General features: G+C 51.3%; 1 protein-coding gene across 3 annotated transcripts in view; it reads right to left on the bottom strand.

Annotated features, from left to right (window-relative positions):
• Nucleotides 1–22951, bottom strand: part of SPEF2 (sperm flagellar 2) — an 853267-nt gene that overhangs the window by 484922 nt on the left and 345394 nt on the right. Inside the window, exon 1 of one of the 3 annotated variants that reach the window (XM_063960790.1) lies at nt 7139–7327. The exons of 1 other annotated variant lie outside the window; for it this stretch is intronic. In XM_063960790.1, the coding sequence (XP_063816860.1) occupies nt 7139–7196 (58 nt within the window). In that variant the 5' untranslated portion in view covers nt 7197–7327. Of the gene's footprint in view, nt 1–7138; nt 7328–22951 lie in introns of those variants that run through there. One more of the 3 variants, XM_063960798.1, reaches the window with a different exon arrangement.

The following is a 22951-nucleotide window of genomic DNA, read 5'->3' as shown; positions in this document are numbered from 1 at the left end:
GGACCTCTTCTCGTTTCAGCATCTGCAAGGGGGCCGGCGGCGAGGCTCCGGTGACCATCCAGGCTGTACCTGTGATCGTCCCTCTGGAGCTAATGTCCAGTAGCCAAAGAAGCCAATCCATCCTGCACGCAGGTGAGTTCACTTCTTCTCCCCTAAGTCCCTCGTTGCAGTGATCCTGTTGCCAGCAGGACTCACTGTAAAATAAAAAACCTAAGCTAAACTTTTCTAAGCAGCTCTTTAGGAGAGCCACCTAGATTGCACCCTTCTCGGCCGGGCACAAAAATCTAACTGAGGCTTGGAGGAGGGTCATAGGGGGAGGAGCCAGTGCACACCACCTGATCCTAAAGCTTTACTTTTTGTGCCCTGTCTCCTGCGGAGCCGCTATTCCCCATGGTCCTTTCAGGAACCCCAGCATCCACTAGGACGATAGAGAAACAATATTTCCTGTTCTCCACAGGAACATATAACACATATCTACGAATGAGCTAGCACCGGGAACGGCATGTGGGCTGTGTTGATGTTGGTACAATTTTTTCAACTTATCTGTACTTACACCCACCCCGTTCATCAGGACTGGATGGGCCACACAGAGACCGGGGCTGGCTGAGCAGCGCTCTGATCAGCGGCCCAGTATACAGAGACACGGAGATGTGCAGCTAACACCACGTCCCCATGAGCTATGACCACAACCCCTTGCCACGCCTACAATGACAAAGACATTATACAGCCCCAGTCCATCCCTGCCATTCTTTTTTTAAAGATGAGAAGAACAAAGCGGAAAAAAAAAAAACCAGCTCAGAAATGAAGCCAAGAATCGGGATGAAGGGGTCGGATGGCAACTTTCACCCTGGAGAAACCCCAAGCAACTACCTTATGCCCCTTCTCACACTGAAATCCCTTGTCCGATCAGGGATATTTAACATGGTTTCAAGCCATGTCATAGCCACTCAGATCCCTCTCATACTGCACCTTGGATTCGGGATGGAGTCGTTCCCGTTCACACTGCACCATACTTGCCTACCCTCCCGGAATGGCCAAGAGGCTCCCGAAAAACGGGTGACCCTCCCGGCCCCCCGGAAGAGCAGGCAAGTCTCCCGATTTCCAGGGGTCACCCCCTGCCCGCCGCCCACTTAGCGAGTAAAGTGAGCGGTCCGGGCAGGCGATGACGCGATTCTTGTTGAATCGCGTCATCATAACCACGCCCCCTGCTGTATAATGCCGGTAATAACGGCATTACACAGCGGGGGCGTGGCTTAAATGACGCGATCCAGAAGCCATGCCCCTGTTCCGCGTCTGCCCCCCTCCCCCCCCCCCCCCCCCCGTTCCGCCTCTGGCCTGCCCCCTGTCACGTCACCTCACTGCCCGCCCCCCCTGCTGAGCCGACCGGCTGCTCTCTCCCGGAGAGAGCAGCCCAGAAGTCGGCAACTATGCACTGCACCCGTGTCTGCCCTGCTTGTCACTCCCTTGAGGCGGGCCTTGAGATAAACAGCCAATCAGCAGCGGCGGGCCTTGAGATAAACAGCCAATCAGCAGCTTTTAAACATAGATAAAATAATGTTTTCATACTGCGGCTTATCCGGGTCAGTCCTGGGTTTGACCCTTTCACACCAGGCCAGGACCTGGGTTGTCCTGGCAATATCCCGGGTCAGAGGCTCACTGTGAAAGGAGATCAGTATTATGTGCTCAGTTCACTACAGCCATAGTGAACTAAGGGGCAGATGTATTAAGCCTGGAGAAGTGATAAAGCAGTGATACGTGCAAGGTGATAACACACCAGCCAATCAGCTCCAATATGTACATTGGCAGTTAGAAGCTGATTGGCTGGTGCTTTATCACCTTTCACTTATCACTGCTTTATCACTTCTCAAGGTCTTAATACATCTGCCCCTCTGTCTGAAATCCCTACCAATAAGATTGCACCCAAACAGACACAGACAGCTGCACGTCTCCAGAAAATTCCACATACTGACCATAACAAGGGGTGGAAGGGAAGGGATGAGGGTCTAGATAATTTAAGGGCCAATAATGGAGGTATCTGGAAAAGAAAAATGACAGACGGCAGATACAGTAAGACAGGGGTGGCCAGTCGATCGCGACCCGCCGCCCATCCACAAGAGGCGAGAAGAGCGCAGCGCGCGCCTCTCCTGCCTGCCGCTATGCCCCTCAGTCTGGTCTCCGGCAGTGACGGCGGAGTGTATAGCTGAAATAAGGTGCCGGTTCGTTAGCCAATCAGAGCTCGCGGACCGGTGCCTGATTTGAGATATACACGCTGCCGTCACCGCCGGAGACCAGACTGAGAAGCAGGGCGGCAGGCAGGAGAAGCGCGCGCTGCGCTCTCCACACACAGCAAAACGGTGAGCAGTACTATGGGGGCATATCTGGCACTGCGGGCACATGGCACAGTGTCTGTATCTGGCACTGTGGGGGCATATCTGGCACTGTGGGGGCATAACTGTATCTGGCACTGTGGGGGCATATCTAGCACTGTGGGCACATGGCACAATGGGGGCGTATCTGTATCTGGCACTGTGGGGGCATATCTGTATCTGGCACTGTGGGGGCATATCTGTATCTGGCACTGTGGGGGCATATCTGTATCTGGCACTGTGGGGGCATATCTAGCACTGTGGGCACATGGCACAATGGGGGCGTATCTGTATCTGGCACTGTGGGGGCATATCTGTATCTGGCACTGTGGGGTCATATCTGGCACTGTGGGCACATGGCACTGTGGGGGCATATCTGTATCTGGCACTGTGGGGGCATATCTGTATCTGGCACTGTGGGGTCATATCTGGCACTGTGGGGGCATATCTAGCACTGTGGGCACATGGCACTGTGGGGGTATATCTGTATCTGGCACTCTGGGGGTATATCTGTATCTGGCACTATGGGGGCATATCTAGCACTGTGGGGGCATATCTGGCACTGTGGGCACATGGCACTGTGGGGGCATATCTGTATCTGGCATTGTGGGGTCATATCTGTATCTGGCACTGTGGGGTCATATCTGGCACTGTGGGCACATGGCACTGTGGGGGCATATGTGTATCTGGCACTGTGGGGGCATACCTGTATCTGGCGCTGTGGGGGCATATCTGGCACTGTGGGGGCATATCTGTATCTGGCACTGTGGGGGTATTTTGGGCACTGTGGGGGCATATCTGGCACTGTGGGGGCATATCTGTATCTGGCATTGTGGGGGAATATCTAGCACTGTGGGGGCATATCTGTATCTGGCCCTGTGGGCGTATTTTGGGCACTGTGGGGGCATATCTGTATCTGGCACTGTGGGGGCGTATCTAGCACTGTGGGCACATGGCACAGTGGGGGCATATCTGTATCTGGCACTGTGGGGGCATATCTAGCACTGTGGGGGCATATCTAGCACTGTGGGGGCATATCTAGCACTGTGGGGGCATATCTGTATCTGGCACTGTGGGGTCATATCTGGCACTGTGGGGGCATATCTGTATCTGGCACTGTGGGGTCATATCTGGCACTGTGGGGGCATATCTGTATCTGGCACTGTGGGGTCATATCTGTATCTGGCACTGTGGGGTCATATCTGTATCTGGCACTGTGGGGGCATATCTGGCACTGTGGGCACATGGCACTGTGGGGGCATATCTGTATCTGGCACTGTGGGGTCATATCTGTATCTGGCACTGTGGGGTCATATCTGGCACTGTGGGCACATGGCACAATGGGGGCGTATCTGTATCTGGCACTGTGGGGGCATATCTGTATCTGGCACTGTGGGGGCATATCTGGCACTGTGGGGTCATATCTGGCACTGTGGGGTCATATCTGGCACTGTGGGGTCATATCTGGCACTGTGGGGTCATATCTGGCACTGTGGGGTCATATCTGGCACTGTGGGGTCATATCTGTATCTGGCACTGTGGGGGCATATGTGTATCTGGCACTGTGGGGGCATACGTGTATCTGGCGCTGTGGGGGCATATCTGGCACTGTGGGGGCATATCTGGCACTGTGGGGGCATATCTGTATCTGGCACTGTGGGGGCATATCTAGCACTGTGGGCACATGGCACCGTGGGGGCATATCTGTATCTGGCACTGTGGGGGCATATCTAGCACTGTGGGGGCATATCTAGCACTGTGGGGGCATATCTAGCATTGTGGGGGCATATCTGTATCTGGCACTGTGGGGTCATATCTGGAACTGTGGGGGCATATCTGTATCTGGCACTGTGGGGTCATATCTGGCACTGTGGGGGCATATCTGTATCTGGCACTGTGGGGTCATATATGTATCTGGCACTGTGGGGTCATATCTGGCACTGTGGGGGCATATCTGTATCTGGCACTGTGGAGGAATATCTGGCACTGTGGGCACATGGCACTGTGGGGGCATATCTGTATCTGGCACTGTGGGGTCATATCTGGCACTGGGGGCATATCTGGCACTGTGGGGGCATATCTGGCACTGTGGGGGCATATCTGTATCTGGCACTGTGGGGGCATATCTGGCACTGTGGGGGCATATCTGGCACTGTGGGCACATGGCACTGTGGGAGCATATGTGTATCTGGCACTGTGGGGGCAAATGTGTTTGAGGTTTTTACCTGTGGAGGCCAATGTGTTATTTTGTGCGAGACAGTCATTACACTCTGTGCAGCAAGGCTACGTCCCTTTTTTTGTTATACCACGCCCACTTTTTTGTTATACCACACCCACTTCTTTGTTATGCCATGCCACTTTGGCGCGCGCTATTATCCCACCTAGGTAGATCACAAAAGCTTTTCAGCTTTCAAAGTAGATCACCGACTCCAAAAGTCTGGCCACCCCTGCAGTAAGATGTCACACTAGAAAGTGCCCTATAGGATTTAAAGATATAGGTTCTGTTTTTTGGGTGCTGAGTTGTGCCCTGAACTTCTCTGGACTACGCCGCATAAAGGGGATCCGGTCTCTAGGTCGACAGTAACTAGGTCGACACTATCTAGGTCGACCACTATTGGTCGATAGTAACTAGGTCGACAGGTTTTCTAGGTCAACAGGATCTCTAGGTCGACATGTTCTAGGTCGACAGGGCAAAAGGTCAACATGAGTTTTTCACGTTTTTTGTTTTTTTTTACTTTTTCATACTTAACGATAACGGTAATCTGTGCCGAGCAAAGCGAGGCACCCTGCCCGAAGCATGGCGAGGGGTTCCCGGTCACTCTACGAAGAAAACGACACCAAAAAAACATAAAAAACTCATGTCAACCTTTTGACCTGTCGACCTAAAGACCCTGTTCACCTAGAGACCCTGTCAACCTAGTTACTGTTGACCAATAGTGGTCGACCTAGACACTGTCGACCTAGTTACTATCTACCTTCCATACCTCACCCCGCATAAAGATGGGACACACTAGAAGCCGCGAGGGAGCATCAGGAGATGGGTGTAGCAAAGGGCTCAGCTTTCAGAAGTTGAACACCGATTACACAGCCCGGGGCACTGCTCAATGTCACCACCACCGCTCAGCTGCACCGCACAGGCAGGGAGAAAAGAAGACGCAGCAGTGGTTGTGAGTCTGTGTTCCACGAGATACGCAAAGACGCTTAGGATCTCTGCGGCACATGTGCAGTTTGCTAAAACTCGCTAGATGTGGCCGCTTTCCTGCGACTAAGAATCAGGCCCACTGTCTGCAGAGTAGCCTATATATATCACATAGGGCCGAATTCAGATGCGGTCACAAAGCAGCTATTGGATGTAGATCAGTCAGTGATTTCTTACTGCGCATGCATATGAGCCACAGTGCACACGTGCAGCGACTGAATTGTGATGGTCGCACTGAGGAATTAGTCGTAAGTTAGTGACAGGCAGACAGCGTGTGGGGGTGGGAATGGGGAGCGGTCGGGTAAACGCAGGCATGTCATGGCCAGTCAGACGTCTTTTCTGGGCGTGCAGAAATTAGCAGTTGTGACCTTACTTGTTACTGGAGAGCCCTCTGTGTCCCAGGAGAGCAGCACAGCCTGCGCGTCTACAGAGGTACTCATACTCTGCAACGTGACCCGATATGTAACGATGGTACCGATGTATCAGCAGCTGTATGCCATTGGACGGAAATAATGCGACAGCAGCGGGTGTCCCTATGCTCATGTTAGCTTCTGCCCATATTAGCATATAGTCGCAATTGCGAACAGCAAAAGATAGCAACAGCAATCATAAGAACAACCACATCTGGAATTAAGCACACTGGGGGTCATTCAGGTGCGCTTGTTTGTCCTACTCCTGTTGCAATGATTTGTCGTATGCAATTGTGATTATATGCTAATATGGGCATAAGCTAACCCGTGCAAAAGAACGCTCACTGGGATCGCATCTTTTGCATACTGCGCCGTACGATTGCTGAAACATCGCTTACATCGTCACACATCAGGTCACAACACACAGCCTGAGTACCTCTGTAGACGCGCAGGTTGTGCTGAACTCCCGGGACACATAAGCCTCTCCAAGTGTGATCGCAGCTGCTAATGTATGCACGCCCAGAAAACACAGTCCGAACGGCCATAACACGCCTGCGTTCACCTGACCACTCCCCATTACCACCCACCAAACACTGTCTTCCTGTCACTCACTCTGCGACCGCACTGCGGCTCACACGCACTCCATCGATATGGGTGCAATAGCCACGCCACGTTTGCACCTGAATGACCCCCATATAGCGCTAACACATTATGCACTGGTGGCACTCGATATACCGGCGCCAGAATCCCGACCGCCGCTATACCAACAACTTGGGGTGCCCACAGCGTAGCGCGCCACCGTGCCCGCAAGGGGCTCTTTTGCGCTCACCCCACTGCCGGCATTCCGCCTGTCGGGACCCCGGCGCCAGTATACTGTGCGCCGGGATCCCGACAGCCGGCCATTCGTAGTACACCCATTATGCACCGCTCTAGAACCATGTAAATCAAAGGATCATTAGAAACATAACAATTCAATAATTAATAAGAAGGTGAGATACCCTTGTTCAACAGAGCTTACAATCTAAACAAAGTATACAGTAGCTTTACAGCCACAGTGACACTAAAAGAATAGCATGCCCTGCCAGCCTAAGGCATGTTGGAATTTGTAGTCCCACACTAGCACTAAGGCTTCAGGGTTGCAAAATCCCCATTCCGCCACTCACCCACACGCCTGGACAGCCCCAGCTCCTCATTCAGCCACTGACAGATGATCTCTGACATGATGCTGCCCGGTGTGAGCCCCGGTCCCCGGCTGCTGCAGCTGCGGCAACTTCCAGGCAGCGCGGACACCTCAGCACAGCTCGGGAACTGCTGCCAGGCCGCGTCCCGTCTCCATGACAACCCGTTACTATGGAGCGTTGCTACGGAGCTACCAGGCCTATGTACACTACTTCTACTGCTGCTGCTGGCAGACCGCCCTGCTCTCGGCTGCCACCTACTGTCAGCCGCCGGTAAGACGCCCTAAATGTATTACTGTAAATTGGCATATTGCAGATCGTTCTTTCTCTGTTTAATACAGTTTAACATATTTTGCTTTCTCCCTGGGGCGTGCAAGGATTTGGGCAGTAGCTATAATTTTTTAAGTATCATATAATAACATAGTTGCCTACCCTCCCTCATTCTGCAGGAGACTCCCTGAAATAGCAGCAATCTCCCTCACTCCCTGAATAGACCAGCAATCTCCCTGATTACACTTTACCTCAGTGGATCCCAGACTTTTTTGAATCACGGCGCCCTGGAGTATCAGAATTTTTTTCACTGCACCCCTAGGCCAAAAGTTTTTTATTGAAAGATTTAGAATAAATATTAAATGAAGTAAATTGTTTTTATACAGTATGTCATCCTTAGGGTCAGTTGTGTGGTGAGGGACAGGAATTGCTTCTGTTTGTCCACATATTTTATGACTGGCAGCCGCCAGCACTGGTTTTGCCTATTGATCATAAATAATTTAAATTGGTCCTGGATCACCAATCCAAGGCACCCGTGCAAGTGTCCCGAGGCACCCTAGGGAGCCACTGCACACAGTTTGGGAACCACTGCCTTACCTCCATTATTTAGCTGTTACATTCTTAGGGGAAAATAAGAATTTACTCACCGGTAATTCTATTTCTCGTAGTCCGTAGTGGATGCTGGGGACTCCGTAAGGACCATGGGGAATAGACGGCTCCGCAGGAGACTGGGCACATCTAAAGAAAGATTTAGGTCTATCTGGTGTGCACTGGCTCCTCCCCCTATGACCCTCTTCCAAGCCTTAGTTAGGACACTGTGCCCGGAAGAGCTGACACAATAAGGAAGGATTTTGAATCCCGGGTAAGACTCATACCAGCCACACCAATCACACCGTATAACTCGTGATAGGAACCCCGGTTAACAGTATGATAACAACGGAGCCTCTGAACAGATGGCTCGCAATAACGACCCGATTTGTGTAACAATAACTATTTACAAGTATTGCAGACAATCCGCACTTGGGATGGGCGCCCAGCATCCACTACGGACTACGAGAAATAGAATTACCGGTGAGTAAATTCTTATTTTCTCTGACGTCCTAGTGGATGCTGGGGACTCCGTAAGGACCATGGGGATTATACCAAAGCTCCCAAACGAGCGGGAGAGTGCGGATGACTCTGCAACACCGAATGAGAGAACTCCAGGTCCTCCTCAGCCAGGGTATCAAATTTGTAGAATTTTGCAAAGGTGTTTGCTCCTGACCAAGTAGCAGCTCGGCAAAGTTGTAAAGCCGAGACCCCTCGGGCAGCCGCCCAAGATGAGCCCACCTTCCTTGTGGAATGGGCTTTTACAGATTTAAGCTGCGGTAGTCCCACCGCAGAATGCGCCAGCTGAATAGTGCTACAAATCCAGCGCGCGATAGTCTGCTTAGAAGCAGGAGCACCCAGTTTGTCGGGTGCATACAGGATAAACAGCGAGTCAGTTTTCCTGACTCCAGCCGTCCTGGAAACATAAATTTTCAGGACCCTGACTACGTCCAGTAACTTGGAATCCTCCAAGTCCCTAGTAGCCGCAGGCACCACAATAGGCTGGTTCAAGTGAAACGCTGATACCACCTTCGGGAGAAACTGAGGACGAGTCCTCAACTCTGCCCTATCCATATGGAAAATCAGATAAGGGCTTTTATAGGACAAAGCCGCCAATTCTGACACACGCCTGGCCGAAGCCAGAGCCAACAGCATGACCACTTTCCACGTGAGATATTTCAAATCCACAGTCTTAAGTGGTTCAAACCAATGTGATTTCAGGAACTCCAAAACCACATTGAGATCCCAAGGTGCCACTGGGGGCACAAAAGGAGGCTGAATACGCAGAACTCCTTTGACAAAAGTCTGAACTTCAGGCAGTGAAGCCAGTTCTTTCTGGAAGAAAATCGACAGAGCCGAAATCTGGACCTTAATGGACCCCAATTTGAGGCCCGTCACCCCTGCTTGCAGGAAATGCAGGAATCGACCCAGTTGAAATTCCTCCGTTGGGGCCTTCCTGGCCTCACACCAAGCAACATATTTCCGCCAAATGCGGTGATAATGTTTTGCGGTGACATCCTTCCTGGCTTTGATCAGGGTAGGGATGACTTCCTCCGGAATGCCCTTTTCCTTCAGGATCCGGTGTTCAACCGCCATGCCGTCAAACGTAGCCGCGGTAAGTCTTGGAACAGACAGGGCCCCTGCTGCAGCAGGTCCTGTCTGAGCGGCAGAGGCCAAAGGTCCTCTGAAAGCATCTCTTGAAGTTCCGGGTACCAAGCTCTTCTTGGCCAATCCGGAACCACGAGTATAGTTTTCACTCCTCGCCTTCGTATTATTCTCAGTACCTTGGGAATGAGAGGCAGAGGAGGAAACACATAAACCGACTGGTACACCCACGGTGTTACTAGAGCGTCCACAGCGATCGCCTGAGGGTCCCTTGACCTGGCGCAATATCTTTTTAGCTTTTTGTTGAGGCGGGACGCCATCATGTCCACCTGTGGTCTTTCCCACCGGTTTACCAGCATTTGGAAGACCTCTGGATGAAGTCCCCATTCTCCCGGGTGGAGGTCGTGCCTGCTGAGGAAGTCTGCTTCCCAGTTGTCCACTCCCGGAATGAACACTGCTGTCAGTGCTAACACCTGATTTTCCGCCCATCGGAGAATCCTTGTGGCTTCTGCCATTGCCCTCCTGCTTCTTGTGCCGCCCTGTCTGTTTACATGGGCGACCGCCGTGATGTTGTCTGATTGGATCAGTACCGGCTGGTTCTGAAGCAGGGGCCTTGCTTGGCCTAGGGCATTGTAAATGGCCCTTAGCTCTAGAATATTTATGTGAAGCGAAATCTCCTGATTTGACCACAGTCCTTGGAAATTTCTTCCCTGTGTGACTGCGCCCCAGCCCCGAAGGCTGGCATCCGTGGTCACCAGGACCCAGTCCTGTATTCCGAATCTGCGGCCCTCTAGTAGATGAGCCCTCTGCAGCCACCACAGCAGCGACACCCTGGTCCTTGCCGACAGGGTTATCCGCTGTTGCATCTGGAGATGGGACCCGGACCATTTGTCCAACAGGTCCCACTGGAAAGTCCTTGCGTGGAACCTTCCGAATGGAATTGCTTCGTACGAAGCTACCATTTTTCCCAGGACTCGTGTGCATTGATGTACCGACACCTGTCCCGGTTTTAGGAGGTCTCTGACTAGAGATGACAACTCCCCGGCTTTTTCCACTGGAAGAAACACTTTTTTCTGGTCTGTGTCCAGAATCATTCCCAGGAACAGAAGACGTGTCGTCGGGACCAGCTGTGACTTTGGAATATTGAGAATCCAGCCGTGCTGTTGTAGCACTTCCTGAGAAAGTGCTACCCCCACTACCAACTGTTCCTTGGACCTCGCCTTTATCAGGAGATCGTCCAAGTACGGGATAATTAAAACTCCCTTCTTGCGAAGGAGTATCATCATTTCGGCCATTACCTTGGTAAAGACCCTCGGTGCCGTGGATAACCCAAACGGCAGCGTCTGGAACTGATAGTGACAGTCCTGTACCACAAATCTGAGGTACTCCTGGTGAGGAGGGTAAATGGGGACATGCAGGTACGCATCCTTGATGTCCAGGGAGACCATGTAATCCCCCTCGTCCAGGCTCGCAATAACCGCCCTGAGCGATTCCATCTTGAACCTTTTGATATGTGTTCAAGGATTTTAAATTTAAGATGGGTCTCACCGAACCGTCCGGTTTCGGTACCACAAACATTGTGGAATAGTAACCCTTCCCTTGCTGAAGGAGGGGTACCTTGACAATCACTTGCTGTGAATACAGTTTTTGGATAGCCACCAACACTGCCTCCCTGGCAGAGGGAGTTGCTGGTAAGGCAGATTTTAGAAAACGGCGGGGGGGGGGGGGGGGGGGGGGACGTCTCGAATTCCAGCCTGTACCCCAGAGATACTACTTGAAGGGCCCAGGGATCCACCTGTGAGAGAGCCCACTGTGTGCTGAAATTTCTGAGACGGGCCCCCACCGTACCCGGATCCGCCTGTGAAGCCCCAGCGTCATGCTGTGGACTTACTGGACGCGGGGGAGGACTTTTGCTCTTGGGAACTGGCTGTATGCTGCAGCTTTTTCCCTCTACCTTTGCCTCTCGGCAGAAAGGATGCGCCTCGAGCCCTCTTGTGTTTATGGGGCCGAAAGGACTGTACTTGATAATACGGTGCCTTCTTTTGCTGTGGGGCCTTTTTGAATCGGCATCACCTGACCACTGGCGAGTCCATAACCCCCTTCTGGCGGCAATGGACATTGCGCTTATTTTTGATGCCAGCCGGCAAATATCCCTCTGTGCATCACGCATGTATAAGACAGCGTCCTTTATATGCTCTACTGTCAGCAAAATAGTGTCCCTATCCAGGGTATCAATATTATCCGACAGGGAATCTGACCACGCAGCAGCAGCACTGCACATCCATGCTGATGCAATCGCTGGTCGCAATATAATGCCCGTGTGTGTATATATAGCTTTTAGGGTAGCCTCTGGTTTCTATCAGCAGGATCCTTTAGGGCGGCCGTATCCGGAGACGGTAGTGCCACCTGTTTTGATAAACGTGTCAGCGCTTTATCTACCCTAGGGGACGTTTCCCAACGTGACCTATCCTCTGGCGGGAAAGGGTACGCTGCCAATAACCGTTTAGAAATTATCAATTTCTTATCGGGGGAAGTCCAGGCTTCCTCACACACCTCATTTAATTCCTCAGATGCAGGAAAAACTACTGGTAGTTTTTTCTCACCGAACATAATACCCTTTTTTGTGGTACCTGGGGTACTATCAGAAATGTGTAATACATTTTTCATTGCCTCAATCATGTAACGGGTGGACCTATTGGAGGGTACACTAGTCTCATCGTCGTCGACACTGGAGTCGGTATCCGTGTCGACATCTGTGTCTGCCATCTGAGGTAGCGGGCGTTTTAAAGCCCCTGATGACATTTGAGACGCTGGAACAGTCACAAGCTGAGTAGCCGGCTGTCCTATGTCGTCAAACCTTTTATGTAAGGAGCTGACACTGTCACGTAATTCCTTCCATAAGTCCATCCACACAGGTGTCGACCCCTCAGGGGGTGACAACACATTTACAGGCATTTGCTCTGCCTCCACATCATTTTCCTCATCATGCATGTCGACACAGCGGTACCGACAAACAGCACACACACAGGGAATGCTCTGACAGAGGACAGGACCCCACAAAGCCCTTTGGGGAGACAGAGGGAGAGTATGCCAGCACACACCAGAGCGCTATATACCACAGGGATATCACCTATAAAGAGTGTTTTCCCTTATAGCTGCATATATATATTATACTGCGCCTAAATTTGTGCCCCCCCTCTCTTTTTTACCCTTTCTGTAGTGCAGGACTGCAGGGGAGAGCCAGGGAGCGATCCTTCCAGCAGAGCTGTGAGGGAAAATGGCGCCAGTGTGCTGAGGGAGATGGCTCCGCCCCTTTTTCGGCGGGCTTTCTCCCGCTTTTTGTGTTATTCTGGCAGGGGTAATTTACACCTATATAGCCTCTGGGGCTATATATGGTGTCAGTTTTGCCAGCCAAGGTGTTAATATTGCTGCTCAGGGTGCCCCCCCCCAGCGCCCTGCACCCATCAGTGACCGAAGTGTGTGGTGTGCATGAGGAGCAATGGCGCACAGCTGCAGTGCTGTGCGCTACCTTGGAGAAGACAGAAGTCTTCAGCCGCCGATTTTCCGGACCTTCTTGCTTCTGGCTCTGTAAGGGGGGCGGCGGCGCGGCTCCGGGAACGGACAACGAGGTCGGGTCCTGTGTGCGATCCCTCTGGAGCTAATGGTGTCCAGTAGCCTAAGAAGCCCAAGCTACCACCACTTAGGTAGGTTCGCTTCTTCTCCCCTTAGTCCCTCGCTGCAGTGAGCCTGTTGCCAGCAGGTCTCACTGTAAAATAAAAAACCTAAACTATACTTTCTTTCTTGGAGCTCAGGAGAGCCCCTAGTGTGCATCCAGCTCGGCCGGGCACAGAAATCTAACTGAGGCTTGGAGGAGGGTCATAGGGGGAGGAGCCAGTGCACACCAGATAGACCTAAATCTTTCTTTAGATGTGCCCAGTCTCCTGCGGAGCCGTCTATTCCCCATGGTCCTTACGGAGTCCCCAGCATCCACTAGGACGTCAGAGAAATAAAAGAAAACAGATATACATACATTCAAATGGGCTCATCAGTGCCACTTCCCTGCATTGGTTATAAGGCAAAATGATCCCTACGGCCACTTACAGTATATGGAACCTCCTGTAAAACACAATAGACAAACAAATCCTGCAAAATATCACTGTCTTTTCTTCAGCAAGTATATCTTACTAACTTTGGGCTCATTTACATTTGGATGTAAGTCATTTTTATGACACGTCCGCGCTGATAGGTGTTACTTTCACAATCTGCCTGAAATGCTTTGTAGAAAGTAGGCAAGTATGTATAATAATCGACTATGGCAGAGTTTCCCACACAAACAAACAAACAAACAAACAAACAAACAAACCAGGATTAAGGATAGCCATGCTAATAGTTAAATCAAATTGACTGAGTTACTAATTAAGGCAGGGTACACATCAGGCATGATTTGTTATATCAGAACGACAAATTGCGCATATTATTGTCTGATGTGTACGCTCAATTGCGCGCACCCGCAGGTTGCATGCAATATCTTCCCAGGGCTGGATCTAGACTTTGTGGCACACCAGGCGAAAAAATAGGGGCGTGGCTTTACGGAGAAGGGACATGGTCAGTTATGCCCCCTGTAGAGTCGTGCCCCCAGTAGAGTTCTGCCCCCTAGTTGCGTCGTGCCCCCTGTAGAGTTGTGCCCCCTAGTTGCGCCGTGCCCCCAGTACTGTGCCCCCAGTAGAGTTGTGCACCCTAGTTGCAGTGTGTCCCCAGTACTGTGCCCCCTGTAGAGTTGTGCCCCCTAGTTGCGCCGCTTAAAAAAATAAATTAATACTTACAATCCCCACTCCTGCTTCACGACCGCTGCTGCCCTCCGTCTCTGTCCGCCAGCGCCGCTCCTCTGATCTATGGAAAGACGTCATGACGTCTCTCCCATAGCACCGCATAGACACTAGAAGTCAATTATGACCCCTAGTGTCTATGTGCCGCTCCCACAATGCAGTGCGGTGCGCGATGACTTCATCGCGCACCGCACAGCACTGCATCTACAGAGCACTGGGGGCACCAGTAGCGGAACTTGCCACGGCGGCGCCCTCCGGGCAAAAATCCTGCTTGCCCGTAGCAAGATCTGCTACTGCATCTTCCAGTCGGCCATGCTGCACAGCCAACCAGATGAGAATGCATGCAGCGCCATTGCATATTAATGGAGGGCGGGACAGTGATCATTCTGTCGTACATTACATATTACTGGGGGGCACCGGCAATGTGGCATGGTACTGGGTGAAGGGCTATCGTCCCAGCCACTGGCCTAATTGCCGATCGTTCTGATGTGTAGCCGCCCTATGGGGACTGTTTACTAAGCCTTGGGTGGTGATAACGTGGACGGAGATAAAGTACCAGCCAATCCGCTCCTAACTGTCATGTCACAGGCTGTGTTTGAAAAATGACAGTTAGGAGCTGATTGGCTGGTACTTTATCTCCTGCCACTTTATCCCCATCCAAGGCTTAGTAAATAGACCCCTGAGTCACCTGTGCTCAAGCATGGCTATCCTTAAACCTGGACTGTAATGGCGGAGTTCAGGAACGGATCCAGAAGAAAATGAAAGGGGGGGCACCATGATAGGGGAACGGTAATAGTTATATTTACATGCACCTAACGCACGCGTGCTCCCAGATAAGGAGTGTGGTTCTCCTTTTGAAAAAAAAAAAAAGTGTCAGTGATCGCGCTGAGCCCCAAAAAAAGTGGGTCCCACGGACCCCTCACTTTTAAAAATTGGGGTCCTATCAGTCCTTTTCTGGGTCCCATCGGAATGAAGGTTCATATTAATCTTATTAATTATTCAAATATAAAAACAGACTTGATTTCGACACTACAAAAGTATTGCGAGGGGGAGGAGGGGGTGACAATGCTGCTGGGCTGTGTAGCATACAGGACACTCTGCCCCAGAGCTGTAACTAGACATTTCAGTGCCCTTTGGCAGAAAGTAAATTGGTGCTCCCCCTGCCGTACTCCAAACCAAGGACAGTGCGCGCCGAAGGCGCGCACCAAAAATGTAGGGGTGTGGCTTCATGGGGAAAGAGCATGGCCACATAACAGTACCAATTCACATTACACCACACAGGTAGAGCACGTTATATACACATTGCACCAGGTAGAGCACGTTACTCACATTGCACCAGGTAGAACACGTTATACACACTGCACCAGGTAGAACACGTTATACACACTGCACCAGGTAGAACACGTTATACACACTGCACCAGGTAGAACACGTTATACACACTGCACCAGGTAGAACACGTTATACACAATGCACCAGGTAGAGCACGTTATACACAATGCACCAGGTAGAGCACGTTACACACATTGCACCAGTTAGAACACCCTATACACATTGCGCCAGGTAGAGCACGTTACACACATTGCACCAGGTAGAACACGTTATACACAATGCACCAGGTAGAGCACGTTATACACACTGCACCAGGTAGAACACGTTATACACAATGCACCAGGTAGAGCACGTTATACACACTGCACCAGGTAGAGCACGTTATATACACATTACACCAGGTAGAGCACGTTACACACACTGAGCCAGGTAGAGCACGTTATACACACTGCACCAGGTAGAGCACTTTATACACATTGCGCCAGGTAGAGCACGTTACACACACTGCACCAGGTAGAGCACTTTATACACAGTGCACCAGGTAGAGCACGTTATACACACTGCACCAGGTAGAGCACGTTATACACACTGCACCAGGTAGAGCACGTTACATACACTGCGCCAGGTAGAGCACGTTACATACACTGCGCCAGGTAGAGCACGTTACACACACTGCACCAGGTAGAGCACGTTACACACACTGCACCAGGTAGAGCACGTTACACACACTGCACCAGGTAGAGCACGTTACACACACTGCACCAGGTAGAGCACGTTACACAAACTGCACCAGGTAGAGCATGTTACACACACTGCACCAGGCAGAGCACGTTATACACACTGCACCAGGTAGAGCACGCTATACACACTGCACCAGGTAGAGCACGTTACACACACTGCACCAGGTAGAGCACGCTATACACACTGCACCAGGTAGAGCACGTTATACACACTGCACCAGGTAGAGCACGTTACACACACTGCGCCAGGTAGAGCACGTTATACACACTGCGCCAGGTAGAACACATTATATAGATTGCGCCAGGTAGAGCACGTTATACAGATTGCGCCAGGTAGAGCACGTTATACAGATTGCGCCAGGTAGAACACGTTATATAGATTGCGCCAGGTAGAACACGTTATACACACTGCACCAGGTAGAACACGTTACACACATTGCACCAGTTAGTGTCCTATACACATTGCGCCAGGTAGAGCATGTTATACACGTTTTATATGGTACTAGGGAGTAGCGACAGAGGTAGCAGGGAGAAGGGACAGAGAGAGGCACCAGGGAATAGGGACAGAGGTAGCAGGGACAGAGAGAGGCACCAGGGAATAGGGACAGAGAGAGCAAGGAGTAGGGACAGAGGCACCAGGGGGTAGGGACAAAGAGAGGCACCAGGGGGTAGGGACAAAGGTAGCAAGGAGTAGGGACAGAGACACCAGGGGGTAGGGACAGAGGCACCAGGGAATAGGTACAAAGAGAGGCACCAGGGGGTAGGGACAGAGAGAGGCACCAGGGGGTAGGGACAAAGGTAGCAAGGAGTAGGGACAGAGGCACCAGGGGGTAGGGACGGAGCCGGCACCAGGGGGTAGGGACGGAGTCGGCAGGGGGTAGGGACAGAGGCAGCAGGGGGTAGGGACAGAGAGGCAGGAGAGTGTGCAGCCAGAAACCCCACCAAATAACTCCCTCCAGGGACCAGGCCCCCACCGCTTACCATGGAAACTGTGAGCAGCAGCGCTGTCAGGCCGGGAGGTATAGTCCGATCCGCATGAGGCCACAACGCCGCCAGCATGGAGTCACAGGATGCTGCCAGGGGGGAGCGGAAAATGCGGAGGGGGCGGCCGCATGCTTGAGGAGGGAGAAGAGTGGAATCAGCGGGGAGAGCGGCGGCATCCAGCCGGGGGACCAGGGACCGAACTGCCCCCACCTCAGGTACAGCAGCGGAGTTCATCGTGGGGGGGAGAGCATGCAGAGCAGAGGAGGAGGGGAGGGCGGGAGATGACACTGTTCATGGTCTCCGCCTCTTCCAAGTTCCTCCCTCCGTTCCGTCCCTCCCACCGGACTGATTGACAGCACAGGACAGCGCTGCGGCTCACAGCACGTCCTGAGGGAGTCGGGACCCGGTGTTTTTTTATGTTTTGTGCCCAACGTCAATTCCTGGGTAACGACAGGGGGGGCACGGGCCCGAGTGCCCCCCCCCCCCCTGGATCCGCCAATGGCGGAGTTTGTGAAGCTCTTGAGGGATGTTCTAAAATCGACATTGGGATGCGCATCTCAGTCAGCTTTCACTGCTGCAATGAAGATAAGACAATTTCAGTGCTGTAATATATACCGCTCACATAAAGCAAGGAATACTGGCAATTAATCAAGGGGGCGGAGCTTATATTACATGTATTGCGGTGCTTTTCCTCCGTGACACCCACACCATTGTCTCCTCCTCTCTCCGGCTGACGTTTGCTAGTGTTGGCAAGTACAGTATGTATTCCCATAGCAGACCCTCCAACGTGACTCCTTCCACCCAGTATAAAATGCTCTCCTGCTGGACTTCCCACTTAATTTACATCACCTGTTATGAAATGATGAATCGATGAGAAGGGTATTTCACACAGGTGACAGCAATCATACGTTATGGGGAAAGTCCAGAAGCAGAGCATTTTGTACCTGGTGGGAGAGCAGGGCCAGATCTAGACCTTGTGGCGCCCAGGGTGAAAAAATAGGGGCGTGGCTTCATGGAGAAGGGGCATGGTCAGTTATGCCCCCTGTAGCTGTGCCCTCAGTAGTATTGCCCCCAGTACTATGCTCCCTGTAGAGTTGTGCCCCCTGTAGAGTTGTGCCCCCAGTAGTATTGCCCCCAGTACTGTGCCCCCTGTAGAGTTGTGCCCCCAGTAGTATTGCCCCCAGTACTTTGCCCCCTGTAGAGTTGTGCCCCCTAGTTGCTTCGCTTACAAAGAAAATAAATAAATAAAAATAAATAAATACTCACCATCCCCGCTCCTGCTTCCTGACCACTGCTGCCCTCCGTCTCCGGCTGCCGGCGCCGCTCCTCTGATCTATGGGAGAGACGTCATGACGTCTCTCCCATAGCACCGCATAGACACTATAGGTCAATTATGACCTCTAGCGTCTATGTGCCGCTCCTACAATGCAGTGCGGGTGTGCAATGACTTCATCGCACACGGCACAGCACTGCATCTACACAGCACCGGGCGGCACCAGTAGTGGATCTTGCCAAGGCGGTGGCGCCCTTCGGAAGGCGGCGCCCTGGGCAAAAATCCTGCTTGCCCGTAGCAAGATCCGCTACTGTGGGAGGGCTCATGTTGCAGGACATGCCGGGGTCCTGGAGCAGGGTGTGGGCAGTGCTAGCGTTCAACGTGTCCAAAACTACTAGTGGTATATAAGCACTCATCAGCAAATAATCATTTGAATTATAACATTTTAGAGGACAGTGTAAAAGTAATTTAACGTTGAAAAGTATATGTGTGTGTATGCATACCCTCCAACATTTTACACATAAAAAAATCGGTACAAATTCGAAAGGGGGCGTGGTCATGCCCCTTTTCCTATACTTTCAATGGTTTGGCGAGCCAAAAATCGGTACAGACCATAAAAAAAGGTACTGTAGTCTGGATCCCGGCAATCACCATTATGGCGGTCACAATACCGTCTCCGGAATCCTGGAGGTTAAAATACAGATGGTTCCCGACGGTAAGTATTAGAGTTAGGATTAGTCTTAGGCTTAGGGTTTAGCACTAGGGGGAGGTTTGGGGGTCAGGCTATGGGCCTCATTCAGACCTGATCGATGCTGTGCGAATTCATCCCTTTACTGCAAAGGATGGCCTCCGCTTCCGAGTATGAGTAAATGTCCCCTACCGGAAAGTTCAAATGGCTCCATGGTTCACTGGGTTCTGCCATTATGGAATATCAAAGTCACTAGTCCCCAAGTGCTAACAAAAGGCACACTCCTTAAGTTCAAACTCCTGAAAGTGCAATTACCTGAATAGGTGCTGATCGAGTCCCTGCACAGTACTTAGCTGCCGGAGATGCTCAGCCGCTGTGCCACGAATGTCTCCCCCACAGCGCACCCGAGGCTGCCAGAACAGCCGCACACAGTCACGGTCCTGATGTCTCCAAAGCACTGCACCTCAGGCTCCTGGATCCCACAAAGAAGGAAGCGCTGGTGGCCAGGCCGCTCACACTGCGTCCCGTTCCCAGCGTATCACAGTCGCCGGCCGCTACACCACACGTCACTGGAAGGAGATGAGCCCGGGCCGCTGATCACAGCGCTGATGACACCATGCCGTGTCTCCGTCCTTGTGCTGCTCAGCCGTTCAGCTGCTCGGCAGCTATACTCCAGAACACTGTTTGCAAATGCTCAATAAAATGTCCTCAAAGAAGACAGGTAGGAAAAGCCCATGCAGTAGTAAAATAGATGAATGGATAGGGTCTCCTTTACCGGAGAAAGCACAGCCAGTGCGTCTCCACTTATACAGCAGCAGGTACGGCACTCTCTATAAATAACAGTTCAAACCACCGGTGCCTCTGTGAACAAGGCGATTCACAGCATACAGACGTGGCACTCACGGTGAAATAAATGAAGTTTCACACCTCACACAAGATGTAACAGCAACGTTTCAGTGGTCTGTGCCACTGTCGTCAGGCTTTACTAACAGAAAACATACAACACATACCTTTATACCCCTCATGTGCCTTCCCCACCCCCTTACAGGTGTCTCACACCTTGTGAATTAATTAAAAATCATTAAGCACACACTGAGCTGGAGAAACTAGCAGCCAGCACTCTGGGTATCCGGACTCCAGGTCGACAGCACAAAGGTCGACACACCTTAGGTCGACGCCAATTGGCCGACACACCTTAGGTCGGCATGGACAAAAGGTCGACATGGACAAAAGGTCGACAGGAACAAGGTCGACATGGAAAAAGGTCGACATGAGTTTTTCACGATTTTTTTCTTTTTTTGAACCTTTTCATACTTAACGATCCACGTGGACTACGATTGGAACGGTAAAGTGTGCCGAGCGAAGCGGTAGCGGAGCGAAGGCACCATGCCCGAAGCATGGCGAGCGAAGCAAGCCATGCGAGGCGACGTGGTGCACTAATTGGGTTTCCCGGTCACTCTACAAAGAAAACGACACAAAAAAACCTCATGTCGACCTTTTTCCATGTCGACCTTGTTCCTGTCGACCTTTTGTCCATGTCGACCTAAGGTGTGTCGACCAATTGGTGTCGACCTAAGGTGTGTCGACGTTTGTGCTGTCGACCCTCAGTCCCAGACCCGCACTCTGACAGCATCAAAGCTACACAGGACAGAGAGTGTAATAAAGTTACAATAGTACAAAATTGCAATGAAACAGACATCTAGCTGCAAAAAGGAAACTATGTGTCCATCAAAATATATACACACAGTTATAACAGTTCATTAATACTGTGCATGCAATTCAATGCATCCTAGGGGTTTAAATGAACAGATTTCTTTTGCTGCTTTCTAAAATAAGGATATTAGTGCAAAGTAGCAATTGGATTGCATGCACAGTATTAATGAACATAGTTTCCTTTTTGCAGCTAGATGTCTGTTTCATTGCAATTTTGTACTATTGTAACTTTATTACACTCTCTGGGGCAGATGTATTATCCTGGAGAAGGCATAAGGAAGCGATAAACCAGTGATAGGTGCAAGGTGATAAAGGCACCAGCCAATCAGATCCTAACTGTTAATTTACATATTGGAGCTGATTGGCTGGTGCCTTTATCACCTTGCACGTATCACTGGTTTATCACTTCCTTATGCCTTCTCCAGGTTAATACATCTGCCCCTCTGTCCTGTGTAGCTTTGATGCTGTCAGAGTGCTGGCTGCTAGTTTCTCCAGCTCAGTGTGTGCTTAATGATTTTTAATTAATTCACATGGTGTGAGACACCTGTAAGGGGGTGGGGAAGGCACATGAGGGGTATAAAGGTATGAGTTGTATGCTTTCTGTTAATAAAGCCTGACGACAGTGGCGCAGACCACTGAAACGTTGCTGTTACATCTTGTGTGAGGTGTGAATCTTCATTTATTTCACCGTGAGTGCCACGTCTGTATGCTGTGAATCGTCTTGTTCACAGAGGCACCGGTGGTTTGAACTGTTATTTATGGAGAGTGCCGTACCTGCTGTTGTACACACACACACACACACACACACACACACGCACACGCACACGCACACGCACACACACACACTAAAATTTACCTTCCCTGTACTCCCGTCCCCACTGCAGTGGCGGCCACACATAAAGAACAGCTGAGCTGAGAGACGGCTCAGCTGTCCATTAATGTATGAATGAAGCAGCCTGCCGCTCAGTCATTAGCTGGGCACGCAGGCTGCTTCATTCATACATTATTGGACAGCTGAGCCGTCGCTCAGCTGTTCTGCCTGTGCGGCCGCCGCTGTAGTGGGGACGGGAGCCGGGGAGCACAGCACCGCAGATCGGATCGGAAGAGAGATCCAATCTGTGGTGTGGCAGGGGGCCCTTTTGGAAAGGGGGTCCCGGGGTACGAACCCCCCCCCCCCCCCCTCCTTAATCCTGCTCTGTCTCTGCGGGCTTTGATCATGGCTATATCACATTCCATACTAGCTTGGAAAGTCTGAGGGGCCTATTTATTAACATTATTTTTACTAAAATATTGTGAAAAGGGGTGTTTTCTGTTTTCACACCCTTTTCACATTATTTTAGTATCACCTGACTGTATTAAAGGGCATTTGGAGCAGTTTTCATGAAAAACAGCTCCACACCCTTTAATTCACTTTCTGCTGCGGGGTACACTGGGCTCCACAAGTCTGGACAATGGGGTGTAGAGTAGGATCTTGATCCGAGGCACCAACAGGCTCAAAGCTTTGACTGTTCCCAGAATGCACAGCGCCGCCTCCTATATCACCCCGCCTCCCAGCACAGGAGCTCAGTTTGTAAGTTGGTGCTGCAGTAAGCAGGCACTTAACAGAGGGGCTGCTCCAAGCAGCCCTGAGAAAAGCTTTTTATGAGGTAAAAAGGGAAGATTTCAAGGGCAACAGCGGTGGTAAATGTCTTGTGACATTCACTGCTGCAGCTCCAGCTCTCCCCAGCGGCGCTGTACACTCCCGAGCCCTGGTTGCCGGGTACCTACAGCGGAGGCTCC

This window comes from Pseudophryne corroboree, chromosome 1 (genome assembly GCF_028390025.1).
Source record: "Pseudophryne corroboree isolate aPseCor3 chromosome 1, aPseCor3.hap2, whole genome shotgun sequence".
NCBI classification, from domain to species: Eukaryota; Metazoa; Chordata; class Amphibia; order Anura; family Myobatrachidae; genus Pseudophryne; species Pseudophryne corroboree.
The sequence above is the reverse complement of the archived record's forward strand: the minus strand, read 5'-3'. Positions and strand labels throughout refer to the sequence as shown.